This window comes from Sander lucioperca, chromosome 18, assembly GCF_008315115.2.
Source record: "Sander lucioperca isolate FBNREF2018 chromosome 18, SLUC_FBN_1.2, whole genome shotgun sequence".
Classification (NCBI taxonomy): Eukaryota; Metazoa; Chordata; class Actinopteri; order Perciformes; family Percidae; genus Sander; species Sander lucioperca.
This window is the reverse complement of record NC_050190.1, coordinates 29,868,843-29,882,119: the sequence shown is the minus strand read 5'-3', so window position 1 is coordinate 29,882,119 and position 13,277 is coordinate 29,868,843. Positions and strand designations below refer to the sequence as shown.

At 41.3% G+C, this 13,277-nt stretch overlaps 1 protein-coding gene and 1 long non-coding RNA gene across 2 annotated transcripts in view; both read right to left on the bottom strand.

The window, feature by feature from the left end:
* Positions 1-615: 615 nt before the first annotated feature.
* On the bottom strand, positions 616-1,861 carry LOC116065755. Its single transcript, XR_004108806.2, has 2 exons — positions 1,003-1,861; positions 616-778 (listed from the first exon to the last, which is right to left on the bottom strand). It is a non-coding gene; the product is annotated as an uncharacterized LOC116065755 (long non-coding RNA).
* A 1,813-nt stretch (positions 1,862-3,674) lies between these two features.
* Positions 3,675-13,277, bottom strand: part of gabrb1 (gamma-aminobutyric acid type A receptor subunit beta1) — a 61,807-nt gene continuing 52,204 nt past the window's right edge. Inside the window, exons 6-10 of the mRNA XM_035994994.1 lie at positions 11,482-11,625; positions 10,426-10,578; positions 7,723-7,976; positions 5,454-6,484; positions 3,675-4,767 (exon numbers count right to left, since the gene is read on the bottom strand). Coding sequence (XP_035850887.1) covers positions 6,143-6,484; positions 7,723-7,976; positions 10,426-10,578; positions 11,482-11,625 — 893 coding nt within the window. The 3' untranslated portion in view covers positions 3,675-4,767; positions 5,454-6,142. The remainder of the gene's footprint in view (positions 4,768-5,453; positions 6,485-7,722; positions 7,977-10,425; positions 10,579-11,481; positions 11,626-13,277) is intronic.

The window sequence follows — 13,277 nt, the reverse complement described above, 5'->3', positions numbered from 1 at the left end:
ACACATACTCACATACACATGCACACTCACACACACATGTACTCCCATGCACACACAAGCTTGCAGACACACGCGCGCATACACACACGCACTCCCATGCACACGCACAGACACACATACTCATGCACACACAATCTTGCAGACGTACACACACACACACACACACACACACACACACACACACACACACACACACACACACACACACACACACACACACACACACACACACACACACACACACACACACACACACTCTCTCTCTCTCTCTCTCTCTCTCTCTCCCAGCACAGTCTTATGTTTGCCTGTAAACAAACAGAAAGACACACATCCAATTCCACTTGAGAGCACATAAAGAGCATGAGAGAAAAAATGTACAGTAATTTTACACAATAAGAGTCCAGTACATGTCCTCCCCCTCCACAGCCTTTAGGCAAACCAGTAGTTCAGAGCTTCCATTAGCTCATTCGTTCACAGAAAACATGTGTCCATCTGCTCCCGGTCCTTTGTCGTGAAGAAAGCCGAGCTGTTTTTCCTTTTCTTTTACCTCCTGTCCGTGTGCTACAAATAGCAACACGAGCAGCATGGAGACCAACCTTGCACAAGATTATTATAATTTTTTTTATTCAGCATTGAGTTCAAAAGATTGTCATCGTAATGCTGGGAATGTCTTACTACTACAATCTACGCTTAGCTAATGGTACTGTACTTTGGAGCCTCAGAAAAAAAGATCATAAAGAGTCCACTTCTGTTTTTGGTTCTCCTTGTTCTTCTTGATCTAAAAAAAAAAAAAAAAAGTACAAGATGATTTGTCTTTTAAGTTCTACTCACTAGATAGAAGTTAAGTTAAACCCTGTGAAAATATTGAGAGTCTTGGTAAAGGCACAATATTCAGCCATGAGGAAAGAGCACACTGCTATTGTGTCCTGTAGAAGCCTATCTGCTTTTGCTGTGTTTTTGTTTAAAGCCCTGATAAGACAATCAGTCCACATTTGTCCTCACCATCAAGTATCTGCAACAGTGTGTCCTTAACTGGGGAAACGTTGAGGAAGAAAAAAAACACATTACTTAAACCACTTACATTTTGTATCTGTAGTTTTGGCTGTAGCTTCTTATACTAATTAATATACTATCAGAGAAAGTTGCAAAAGACAGGTTTTAAAGGATAGGTTCTCAAAAAAAAGCTACCTTTGGGAAATACCTGCTTTCAGGTATTTCAGGTGCACTCACTTTAATGTTTGCCTCCGAACATGTGGTTTAAATAATCTGGATAACAGTTGGTTTGTTTACAACTTGTCCGATCGCTATGAAAATAACACCCAAGTTGTCCTTTCAGTTGATCCACTGTGAACACTCACACCTTACAGCGCACAAACTCCCTCAGTGACCAGAAAAATGCATAATGTCTCTACCGAAGCCCGCAACCTCTACATCCCTGTTTGCTTTGCAAGTAAGCAGATGACATAGAAAGCCAACACAATTGTCTATCACTAAGTCTGTATAGTTTATGGGCTTTAAAAAAAGGCAGCTTCTTCAAAGTTACACAATAAAAGGACTAGAACACAAAGAAACCTTATAAGAATGTTTGCAAAGGCCGACACACCTAGGTCTACCAAGAGAAGTAGCATGCGGGAGAACAAGGACTTACACAAACACACAATGTGTCTCAGTTTACCCCTTCCTCTCCTGTCAATGGGAAACTGCCGTTTAGTAGGTCAGTATCCCCAGGAATTATGCCCATATAGGATGAATTTGCACCTCGCGATTTAAAGGTGCAGTAGGTAAGACTTATAAAACTAACTTTCTGTCATATTTGCTGAAACTGACCCTATGTTCCAGGAGAACTACATGAAGCAGGTCATTTCTGGCACCACCTACAGCCTGTAGTGAGATTTGCAAAAATCCACCGCTCCCTGTTCAGATGCACCAATCAGGGCCGGGGGGGGTGTCTAACTGCGTGTCAATCACTGCTCATGCACACACATACATTCTCCCTTGTGGGGGGAGGGGCTTAGGAGACCGTTTTGGGCTTTAGCGGAAAGAAGGGAGGGACTGAGAAGTGGTCGATGTTCAAATTTTTGGGCTAAGTCCTGGATCCGCAATCCTACCTACAGCACCTTTAAGCCTAATTTTAATGTTCAGTGCTAATGCAGTAATATGATGTAATGTGTAGAGTTTAGGTTGTTTAATGGGCATGCAGTGTACTCAATTTTCGCGCATTTTCCAATTACCTTTTTATTAACTGTAACCATCATTTTGGAGGAAGAACACTTCACTAACACACGGCGCGAGGTTTTGCTTTTCTGAAGAAAGTAACGTTTCAGTCCCTAAACGTTAATTTCTTCTTTAAATGGTGATGCTGTAGCAAGAGCAGTGTGGGATTTTTCCTTTTTTTTTTTTTTCAAGGGTCGATAAAAAGACAAAATATTAATTGCAGGTCTGTAACGGAACATAAACTCTCATCATCCTCTGCACTACATACTCAATATGTATACTATATCGTTCAACATACTTTTGTGTAAATAAACAGTAGTGTGTATCTTTTTGGACGCATTAAGCTGTAATGTTCAACGTCACTTCCTGAGAGCCTCCTTGCCATTGAAGACGCGTAACCATGGTAACCCCTGCCAACCTACGCTCTGGCAGCATCGCCATGAACGTTGTTGTTACTACCACATTGCATTGTGGGATATTTATACCGGCATAGTATGCAATTCGTGTACTATTGGTTTCACACTAAGGTTTCGGACATACTAAAAAATCCCACATACTGTTTTAGCTACTAAATAGCACGCTAGTATGGAATTTCGGACGCAGCATCGGACTCTAAATTCCGCCGGATCACGCTTTTTTCGCCCGGATATCCATCACCTTCCTCTTTCTTTGTGTTGTCATTCTAAACTCTGGTGGATTTCTGAGGACTATGGTTAACTGCTCCTCAGATCTCTGCAGGGTAAATCCAGACAGCTAGCTAGACTATCTGTCCAATCTGAGTTTTCTGTTGCACGACTAAAACAACTTTGGAACGTACACGTTCCGCCAAAACAAGTTCCTTCCCGAGGCTATTTTCCAGCGGCAGCGTGGCTCTGTCGGGCGCTTAGCACCGCCCATGACGATTGTGATTGGTTTAAAGAAATGCCAATGAACCAGAGCACATTTTTCTCCCATTCCGAATGCTATGTGGACTAGCCAGACCCTTCTCCGCAGCGCTGTGGAGGAAGGACTGGCAAAGCGAGACTGTCTACACCCTGACTTTCCGCTCCGCTATATACTGTAAAGGACACGCTTATTCCTGCATGGGCACTGAACATGATTTGTGAGGTAAGGAATTGTCCAATATGGACGTACATTCTTGGGACACCGACTGGCTATTCACTTTGTGTGATGCTAATTTTTTGTCACACATTTTGCTGTCCAAACCACTAGTTTACCTTCAAAAATGTATTGGAACCTGACTGCAAACTTGAACTTGGGTCTTACAATAATATAAGACCTAAGGCTAAGCTAAAAGGCAATCCACTGACCAAATAAATTAGAGTAACAATGACCAAGCACTTGCCCTTCGATAACACATTGAGGTGGATGAAACTCTATGCAATTCTAACAATTACAGTATGTACAGTATTTCAGGTATCTGACAAAAAATGTTCAATAATAGTCTGTCACACCACGTGTTTCAACACCAGCAGCGAGTTTTATCAGAGCTTGAAGTGTTTGAATGTGATTTTGAAAGCATGGTGACATCATTGGTCATTCTTTACCTGATTTCTTTTAAAGAAAATTACATTGTACATGCTCACAGACGCTGTGAGAATATTGTAGGTACAAATTTGACTACATTTGTTTGTTTTTTTTTTGGAAATTAGTGGAGTTCCAATTAACATCTGTCCTGTACTTACCTTAAATGCAATGATTGTTCAAAAGCATACAGTATAATGATTATAATACAGAGTGGCTCAGTAGAACCATGCAAAGCTTTTTTTTTTTTTTTTGTTACAGAAATGTAAAAGAAACTTGTCAAAAAAACATGTCATTCATGAAAAGCAATCGGACATGTTTGTTAGCTCACAGATGGCTGTCAGAGAAGGATTTCAACCCAACTCCACAAAAAATGAGCTCAGTCAAAGCACTGAACTTATAACCAAACCAAATAATGCGTTCCATTTACCTCGGAACTCGGAAGCAGGAGCTGGGAATGACGTCACACCCGAGTTGAAAGCGTTCCATTTACTAGTCGGATTTCTCATTGTGGGGTTAGCTCTAGCCATTGTTAGCAATACCAGTTAATATTGTCGCATTACGCTGTTTTTTGTGCATACAAACGTACGTAACATGTCCACAGATCGAAGTTGTACAGGACTGATTTAGTGAGACACAAATATGACAGAAGTGCTATTAACTGTATGTTACTAAAGCTTTCACAACTGTTGATGCACAGGGCATCCATGTTGGATCTTGAGCTCGGGCTACTCGGAGGTTGTCCGAGTTCCGAGCTTGGAAATCCGAGGTCAGGGGGCGTGTTTCCAACTTTCACCTCGGAAAAAACGACCTTGGAGTACAAATGGAACGCACTATAAGGACTAACTTATCACGATGGAATGCTACGGAGCCCCTAAAGGGACATGCATGGGGAATTTTCTTTTTCTGGTGTGCTTTCATAAGCATGAGATACTTTTCTTTCTACTACTACTACTACTACTACTACTACTACTACTACAACTATTCTAACTGGTCTTCAGATTGGTTTCTCGTGAGCACGAGATACATCTGCGAGCTCACGAGAAACCAATCTGAATACCAGTCGGAGTGGCTGCCGAGTATGGTTGGGCATCGTTTTGATTTTCCAATTCCGAATCTTTCTTTCGATTCCAGTTCTTATGGATTGTTGATTCTGATTCTGTGAGAGGTGGAGTTGAAACAGGTCACATGCTTATTTCACAAATAAGAGGATAAGAGAAACATTTTATTTTGATTCAGTGGTGATTTACAGTTTTACTGGGCTTTTTCAACGCCGCTTACTGTGCTCCATGGCTGCAACACAACAAGCGCCTGGAAGTACAGTCACCACTACAGAAACCAAAACTTGCGCATGTTAAATTTGGAACCGATGATCGGATTCAAAACCAATTTTTCCAAACGATTCCAATTTAAAAAAAAAAACGATTCCATTGGAAGCGCAATTTTTTAAAACAATTCCAAGTTGGAACCGGTTCTCGATGCCCGATCCTACTGCTGAGGAGGAGGTATTCATCTTCCTGAAAACGCAACTAACTGTACCTCATAGTGTCATCAGCAAATTTAAAGATGATAAGGTTGCTGTTAACCAATTTCATGCTGCGAATGTGAAATTGTGAAATAACTTTAGCCACATAACGTTAGCAGTGCTTCGTTAGCATCATTTTGCTAGCCTAAGATTGGTTTCTCATGAGCACGAGTTATTTTTGCGTGCTCACGGGAAAATTATCTGTGTGCGCACCAGAAAGTATCTTGTACTCACGACAAGCAAGAACATTTTTTTAATTCCCCATGTTCCTTTAGGGGCTCCGTAGAATTCAACCAGACACCTTCTGTTAATTAGTTGGATTAGCTTCAGTCACAAGATCATGTAAAAGGTTTTAGGTACCTCCTGTACACGTTTTGCACTGGGATTCCTTTTCTCTTGTTTTTATAATTATTTTTTTTACCTTAAGCAAACAAAAGGTTGTGTTCCATTCACATGCAAAAAGTGAGATAACAGAAGGTAAGAAAAATAGATAGAACAAAGGAAAGATCATTGCCTGTATCTTCGTAGTCACCAAAGTCTTTTTGGCAAGTTTGAACTTAGAAATAACATACCTATACTGTGTCTTAAATTCCATTATTTGTATCTATCTATTTTGTATGGATGAGTACAGCAAAAGTGATAGGATTTTTAATAAATTATACCTCTGTTATATATATATATATATATATATATATATATTTATATATTATATATTAAATTGTATGTACATTGTAAAGACATCCAGTACTACTCATTCCAAAACAGGATTTGTACAAATGGACTGAACGCTTCTTCATTTTCATCGCTGTACAAGACCTAGGTAGATTTTCTATCAAACCATTATCATTGGTGCTTCTGCACAGGCTCGCCGCCGCCACCCTAATTGACATAGTAAAGCCAGTAGACCAAGTTGAAGAAGGTGAATGCAATTGGGAAGATGACACGGGACCACTTGTCTATGGCGTTGACATCCGTGAGGTCGGGGATCTTCACTTTGAGCTGCGAGGCCCTCCTCCGCAAGCGACCCTTCTTGTGGCCCATTGGCCGGTCGATGGCCGGTCGTCCGTACAGGTCTCGGCTGGCCATGGGCTTGCGGTACTGTATGCTGGCGCTGTCGTAAGAGAACATGGTAGCCCGAGGGTCGTTGAGAACGCCCATCATGTCTGCTCCACTCATCTCGCTGGTTAGGTTGGTCAGGAGGATGTTGCCATGGGCATCAACCTGAGGAAGAAGGTCATCAGATTTCAATCAATTCATACTGTAACCAAAACCCAAATAGAATGCAAAGTCATGGGCTGGATCCCTAAAGCCCAGTTCAGACAAAAGATTTGCGACGAGACAAAAAAGTTGCAGCGGTCTGAACTGGCCCGTCTCAGCTCGACTCAAACCGGCTGATAGTGTGGCTGCGACTCAGCTTGTCCAGTCTCCAGCAGCTGGTTTTAGAACGTAAGTTCACCTGTTTCAACAGCCAATAGAGAAGTCATCTTGTAAAGTCAGCTAGTCGCTCAATGAGCGCCCGCAAGCATATACGGTCGGGGGAGCTAGAGATTGACTGAAGAGAGGGAGCGCCTTGGACAAAGCCGTGAATCAGAGAAATAAAACACGTTTTCGCCGATTCATCACTAGAAATGTAACTGTAGCAAACATCTCACTATCACCAACGTTATCCACATTCATATTTAGACGCAACAAATGATATATTTAGCTACAAAAAGCCTGGAAGTCGGAAGTTAGGACGGAAGTACAAAGAGTCGTGGCTATGGAGATGATACACCGTCTCGTCGCATTGGTATGAACTGGTAGGTTTCAGAACGCTGCAGACCGAAGCGTTGCAAGTAGTTTCAACTTGTCTCGTCGCAAATCTTTGGTCTGAGCTGGGCTTCAAACAACAAGCAGCAACCTATTTATGGGAAATTTCAAAATTGCGTCGTGGACTGCCAGATACAGGTAAGACCTGTACCTATTTATTTATTTTAAATATATTTTTGGGGATTTTATGGCCTTTAATTGACAGGATAGCTTGAAGTCAAGAAAGGGGAGAGAGAAGGGGGGACGACATCCAGCATAGGGCTGCTGGTCGGATTTGAACCTGAGGCCACTGCCGAGGACTCTACTGGGTGAGCTAGAGGTCAGGTAAGACCTTTTAAGACAATTTTGAAGGAAGCATAAAGTGTTTTCTTTGAGAAGCTGGAAATCCCATAACCACTAAGAGGTAAAGGTAGAACTAAATTCCAGGTGTCAGTATGCTTAAAAAGAAGCGCTTGTGTCTGACAGCCGTGTCCACTTTATGCAGGGATTGGCCAGGTGTACGGAGGTGTTACAGTGAGCAGGGTTTGAAATTCACATTTTTCATTAATAAGAAAAACTAACTCTGTCACTTTTTGGCCAACTGTTGGCTTGGTGTGTCTGGGCTGTATGATGTCATTAACCAAACAGTATGACAAAGCCCCTATTCCCACCTGCACTTTGTTGCTCTCCAGTCTGCTCTTATTCTCGTTGTTGGACTTGGCAGCCTTTTCTGCAACCTTCTTCTGCAGGTGAGGACCTCGACCGAAGAAGATGTAGTTGACAAAGGCGTACTCCAGCAAGGCCAGAAAGACAAAGACAAAGCAACCCATAAGGTAAATGTCAATGGCCTTGACGTAGGGGATCTTGGGTAGAGTCTCCCTAAGGTGGGTATTGATGGTGGTCATGGTCAGCACCGTAGTTATACCTGCAGACAAGCAGACGTGGAGGGAGGGGACGTTTAGAAGGAGGTCTTTTGGCAAGATTGCATGCTGAGTGGACACTATAGCTACAGAAGGAGCAAGGCTTTCATTAGCCCTTATTACAAAACAACCATAACAACTGCTTAAAAAAGCATTTCCTAAAATGTCGTACTTTAAATGGTTACATTGCATGTCTGTCTGTGCATGCACATGTACATGCATGACTGAATGCATCTAATGTGCAAAGTTAATCATGTAGAGCTAATGCGTAGCTGTGACTGCCTATGGGTATGTTCAATATGTGCCAAAATGTGTGTATGTGTAAGTACAATTAGATGGGTTATTGAATGTGTGTGTTAGTCTCGCATTGCCCGACCTATCTCCACAGCACTGTGGAGTAAGGTCTGGCTACACCACAGATACATTCTGTGATAGGAGAAAAAACGCTCTGGGTTGTTTGCATTTCTTTAAACCAATCACAATCGTCTTGGGCGGCGCTAAGCTACGGGCACAGCGACGGTGGCTCTGCAAAATTGTCTCAGGAAGGAACTTGTTTTGGTGGAACATTTGTGCCCCGCAAAAGAAAATGCCACACACAATATTAAATGAAGTTAACTGTTCACACAATACAGTAACGTGAGCTCCATAAAATAGCTGGATACATGGTTAAACATCATTAGCTCTTACCAGTGTATCGCCGAGTGTACTTCGTCCATAGCAAATCCCCCCCAATCAGTCCCAAAACTTCCCAGTTAGAGGGTAAAAGCCATAAACATATTCTTTGTCAATCTTTACAATAATTTCCTGAAATGGCACCAACCAGCCATGCCTTGTTGAGCGATCCAAATTTAACAACACAGAGTTGAGCTATATTTCTGTGTTGTTTCTAATTGATTTTCCATGTGCGATTATCAGAATCCGATTTATTGCCAAGTAGGTTTTCACATACGACGATTTGCTTTGGTGCATAGACAAGAAACATTAATATAGAAAAGAAAAATACAATAAAAATATAATTTTTTTATATGTACAAAGTTACTGTTTAAAAATGAAAGAGCTAGGCAGGAATGTGCAAAAATATATTCAGGGGTGTTACATGTTAAAAGGTATCTACAGGTGACGTGAACGTTGGGTTGAGACATGGTTGAGCTTCCCTTCCCTTTTGCCTCCACTAAAACCAATTTACGGTACTGTCACAGATGGCTACTGCGTCACATCGGAGAAAAGATTTGTGTAAAATCTACTAAAGTGGCTGTAATTAAGTGGCAGTACTGCACTCTGACTCACCTCTGGTTCACGCACAGACAGGACCCGAGTAATGGATGACTTATAATGGCTATTTTAAACACTGGAATGAATGGGCATTTGACTTGATATGCCTTGGTCGCCTCAATAACTCAGCATAACTTCCAGCAGGCCAGCTCACACAGAAGGTGTGGAATAGAGTCTAATGATCCCATTGTGACTGATGACCATGTGGCTAAAGTAAAGTAGTCCAAAGTAGTGGCAAGCAATATTCGGTACTCCACAATCATCCACAAAATGTCCACAGAAGTCAAGGGTATATACATGGATGACTACTATAGTTTATTCTGATTGAGGCCTGTAGGCCCCACAGTTTAGTAACTGGGCATTTGAGTACATAGCATGTTGTTGTTCTGTACGCGTTCCGTTGACCTGCATCCGCGTCTTCACCCCTCCGCTCTCATATGCATTTCGCGTTCCAGCACCTTTTGACTTATGAATTGAGCACTGGTCATAAAAGTTTTGGACAAATTTCAAAATTTTGACCTGATAATGGCGCTACATGAAAAGTCAGAGATTAACCAAAGTTATGTGGATTCATCGCCTGGGGACCATGAATGTCTGTAGACAGGGTTTCTGCAGGTTCCAACAAGTCAAATTTAAGACTTTTTAAGACCTTTATGAATGAAATTTAAGACCTGCTGTATATCACGAAATAAAAGTACAACGAAATGCAGAGTCACAAAAGTACTTGCAAAGTAAATAAAATTATTAAAATTGAATACAAGCGACACGGTCTATAATCTGTAATTATACAGAAAATTCAATTTGGACTAGCGAAAGAAAGAACTATAACACCACAGAATTAAGAAAAAGACTTTTCAATGAGGTAGCGTTACATGGACATGTAAGACCTTTTTAAAATTATTTAGGACCCAAAACACAATACTTTTGCGAATTTAAGACTTTTTTTAAGGCCTAAAATTTTTATTTTGAAATGTTACTTTTTTAGACTACCCGCGGAAACCCTGGTAGAAAAAATCTCATGGCAATCCGTGGAATAGTTGTTGAGGTATTTCAGTCTGGAGCAAAGTGGTGGACCAACCCACCGGCCAACAGACACACATTGCCATATAGAGCCATGCCACTAAAAAGCATATCAGCAAGCATAATTGCTGATCTGTAAAGAATTTAAAAAAAGTCACTGACCTAAGGCTACTCTGGCAGCCGAGGCATCATAGTTGATCCAGAAGGAGACCCAGGACAGGATGGTGATCAGGGTGGAGGGCATGTAGGTTTGCAGGATGAAATAGCCAATGTTCCTCTTCAACTTAAAGCTCAGGGACAGACGTGGATAAGAGCCTGTTACACACAAAGTTGCAGATATTTATTCAGATTCATAAGAACATTGCTTTTGTAGTGCCAAAAATCACAGAAATATAAAATATGTTCACTTAGGGAACTGTGATCAATCATTTAAAATGTCGGAATAGCAAATCAAACAGATGTTGTTATTAAGCTGTAGTTAAGTTGGGTTAACCTTGGGGGTTGTTTGTAACTAACTTGTCACTTTTAGGTGCCATGAAAAAAAACACAATGTCATGCTTGTCTGATAACAGAAAGAGCAAAATCTAGGTAAATGAAAACGACTATATTGTAAATTTGATGTGTTAAAACACAGGCGATGATAAAGGTTTAATGGGCTGGCACTCGGCAGAGTAATTGGCTTTGTCTTCAAACTATTTCTCAGTTATCAACAGATAAGAGGAAGCCTGGAAACTGCTGCTGTGAGGTATACTGTAGATTCTGGATACAATCTGGATTAAATATTATTTAATTGGATTGGAATTAATCAGTAACTGAAAACAGTATGTTTGTTGAAAACTGTCATTGTATTGATGGAATTAGTGCTGTGGAAATGAACATTATAATTTACCACGTCATATCCCAACAGTTACAGTTTAGTACAGGGAATTCCATTCTTTTTTCCTAACAGGTCAAAAGTATGGTGGCCCTGAAGGATAAAACTTGACAGCCTTTCAGAAAACAAAACGACATTTCAGAAAATACTTTTGTAATAAAAAACATTGTAACATTTGAAATGTCATGTTTTTTTAAAATGTTTTTTGTGAAATGTGGTTTTGTTTTCTCAAATGTGGTTTTGTTTTCTGAAATACTGTTTTGTTGTCTGACATGCTGTCGTGTTTTGTCCTTCAGGGCCACCATACAAAAAAAGGGTTGAACTGACTATTACTTGACTGTTACCTGTGGCAAATACAGCTTTCTTAGAGAGCGTTTGGTAGTCTATGATGTCGAACTGGGGCAGTTCGATGTTCTCCACCCCAGTAACTGAGCCTGCATTGCTTCCTCCCTGCCAGTAGAATTCAATGTCGTCAGTGGTGTATCCATCTGAGAGAGAGAGAGAGAGAGAGAGAGAGAGAGAGAGAGAGAGAGAGAGAGAGAGAGAGAGAGAGAGAGAGAGAGAGAGAGGCGGGGAAGAACAATAACAAAAACTTCAACTCAAACACAAGGACAAACACATTTGGATCCAGGCACAATACAGTATAGTATATCAACAGAATGCTATCGCGACTTGACAGCTGCCGCGTTTTTTTTTCCACTTTGGTACAGATCACCTGGACAGGTGAGAATGTTGTAATCACACTCTAGTCCGAGGGTGTCAAACTCAATTTCACTAAGGGCCACCCTGGAAAATGAGAATAACATCCAGAGCCAGACGTGCTTTTATTTAATCGAAAAAGTAAAATATCTTTGACTGTATTGTTGCATGTCTCGTATAGTCTTCTCACTTACAGTTTGGTTCACATGAAGCCCAAAAAACTCAGCAAAAGTGTCTCAGCCATCATAGAGTTTAGCAAATAAAGCTAAACAATGATTACATTTTTAAAAGCAGGCTACCACACAGCTGACTCACAGCAGCCTGTTTCACAGCCTGAATATGAAAGACCCCGCGGAAACCCCTGTGAGACGGAGTTTAGCCGCGGTAAAACTGCTCTGGCTGTGCCATTATTTTCCTATGGGGAGAGCGGTGGAGACAACTCGGGGGAGGCGATATACCCTTGGCGTCGCACACCGCTCGGAATTGCCATCAATGACTGCGCTCAATATTGAAATGATTTCAACTTTGACCCCGTTGCCGCTAATCTTTCAAGGCGCTACCAAAGCCAGAAGCAATTACGACGTACGTATCCTCACAGTTTTACCTCTGATCATGTGAAGGCAGTTTTTGTTTCCCCCTAGTCACACACTGCCAGACCTTCCTCCACAGCGCTGCGAAGGAGGGTCTGGCTAGTCCACACAGCATTCTGGGATGGGAGAAAAACGTGCTCTGGTTTATTGGCATTTCTTTAAACCAATCACAATCGTCATGGGCGGTTCTAAGAGCCGGACGGAGCTAAGGTGCTGCTCCAAAATAACCCCGAGAAGGAACTTTTTTTCTCGTTTTGGTGGAACATGTGTACGTTCAAAGGTTGTTTTAGTCGTGCAACAGAAAACTCAGATTGGACAGATAGTCTAGCTAGCTGTCTGGATTTACCCTGCAGAGATCTGAGGAGCAGTTAACCATAGTCCTCAGAAATCCACCAGAGTTTAAAATGCCAACACAAGGGGGAAGGTGACGGACATCCGGCCTAAAATTCGGACATCCAGCGGTATTTCTGGTGGCACCTGAACAATCCCAGAAGTGGAATGTCGTGGATATAGAACTAGACTCCCCCTAATACAAATGTGGTCCACAAATTTACACAATCTATACAACATCCTAATTCTAGCACAAATCAAGACATTCAGAAGAAGCGATTTTATCACGGCAGTTGATATCGCGATGACGATAAAAAAAAAAAAAAAAAAATATATTGTGCAGCCCTACTGCAGGATTTTGCAATCTTTATTTTTTAATTTGGAGCTTTTAAATGCATCTAAGTGCAAAGGCAATATTTGACTCAAAACTCTGTAGGCGCTACTTTTGTTGAATTTGTTCTTACAAAACGTTACAGTCTTGTTAATTTGACCAGGATCAAAAACAAATTATACCAGTGAAA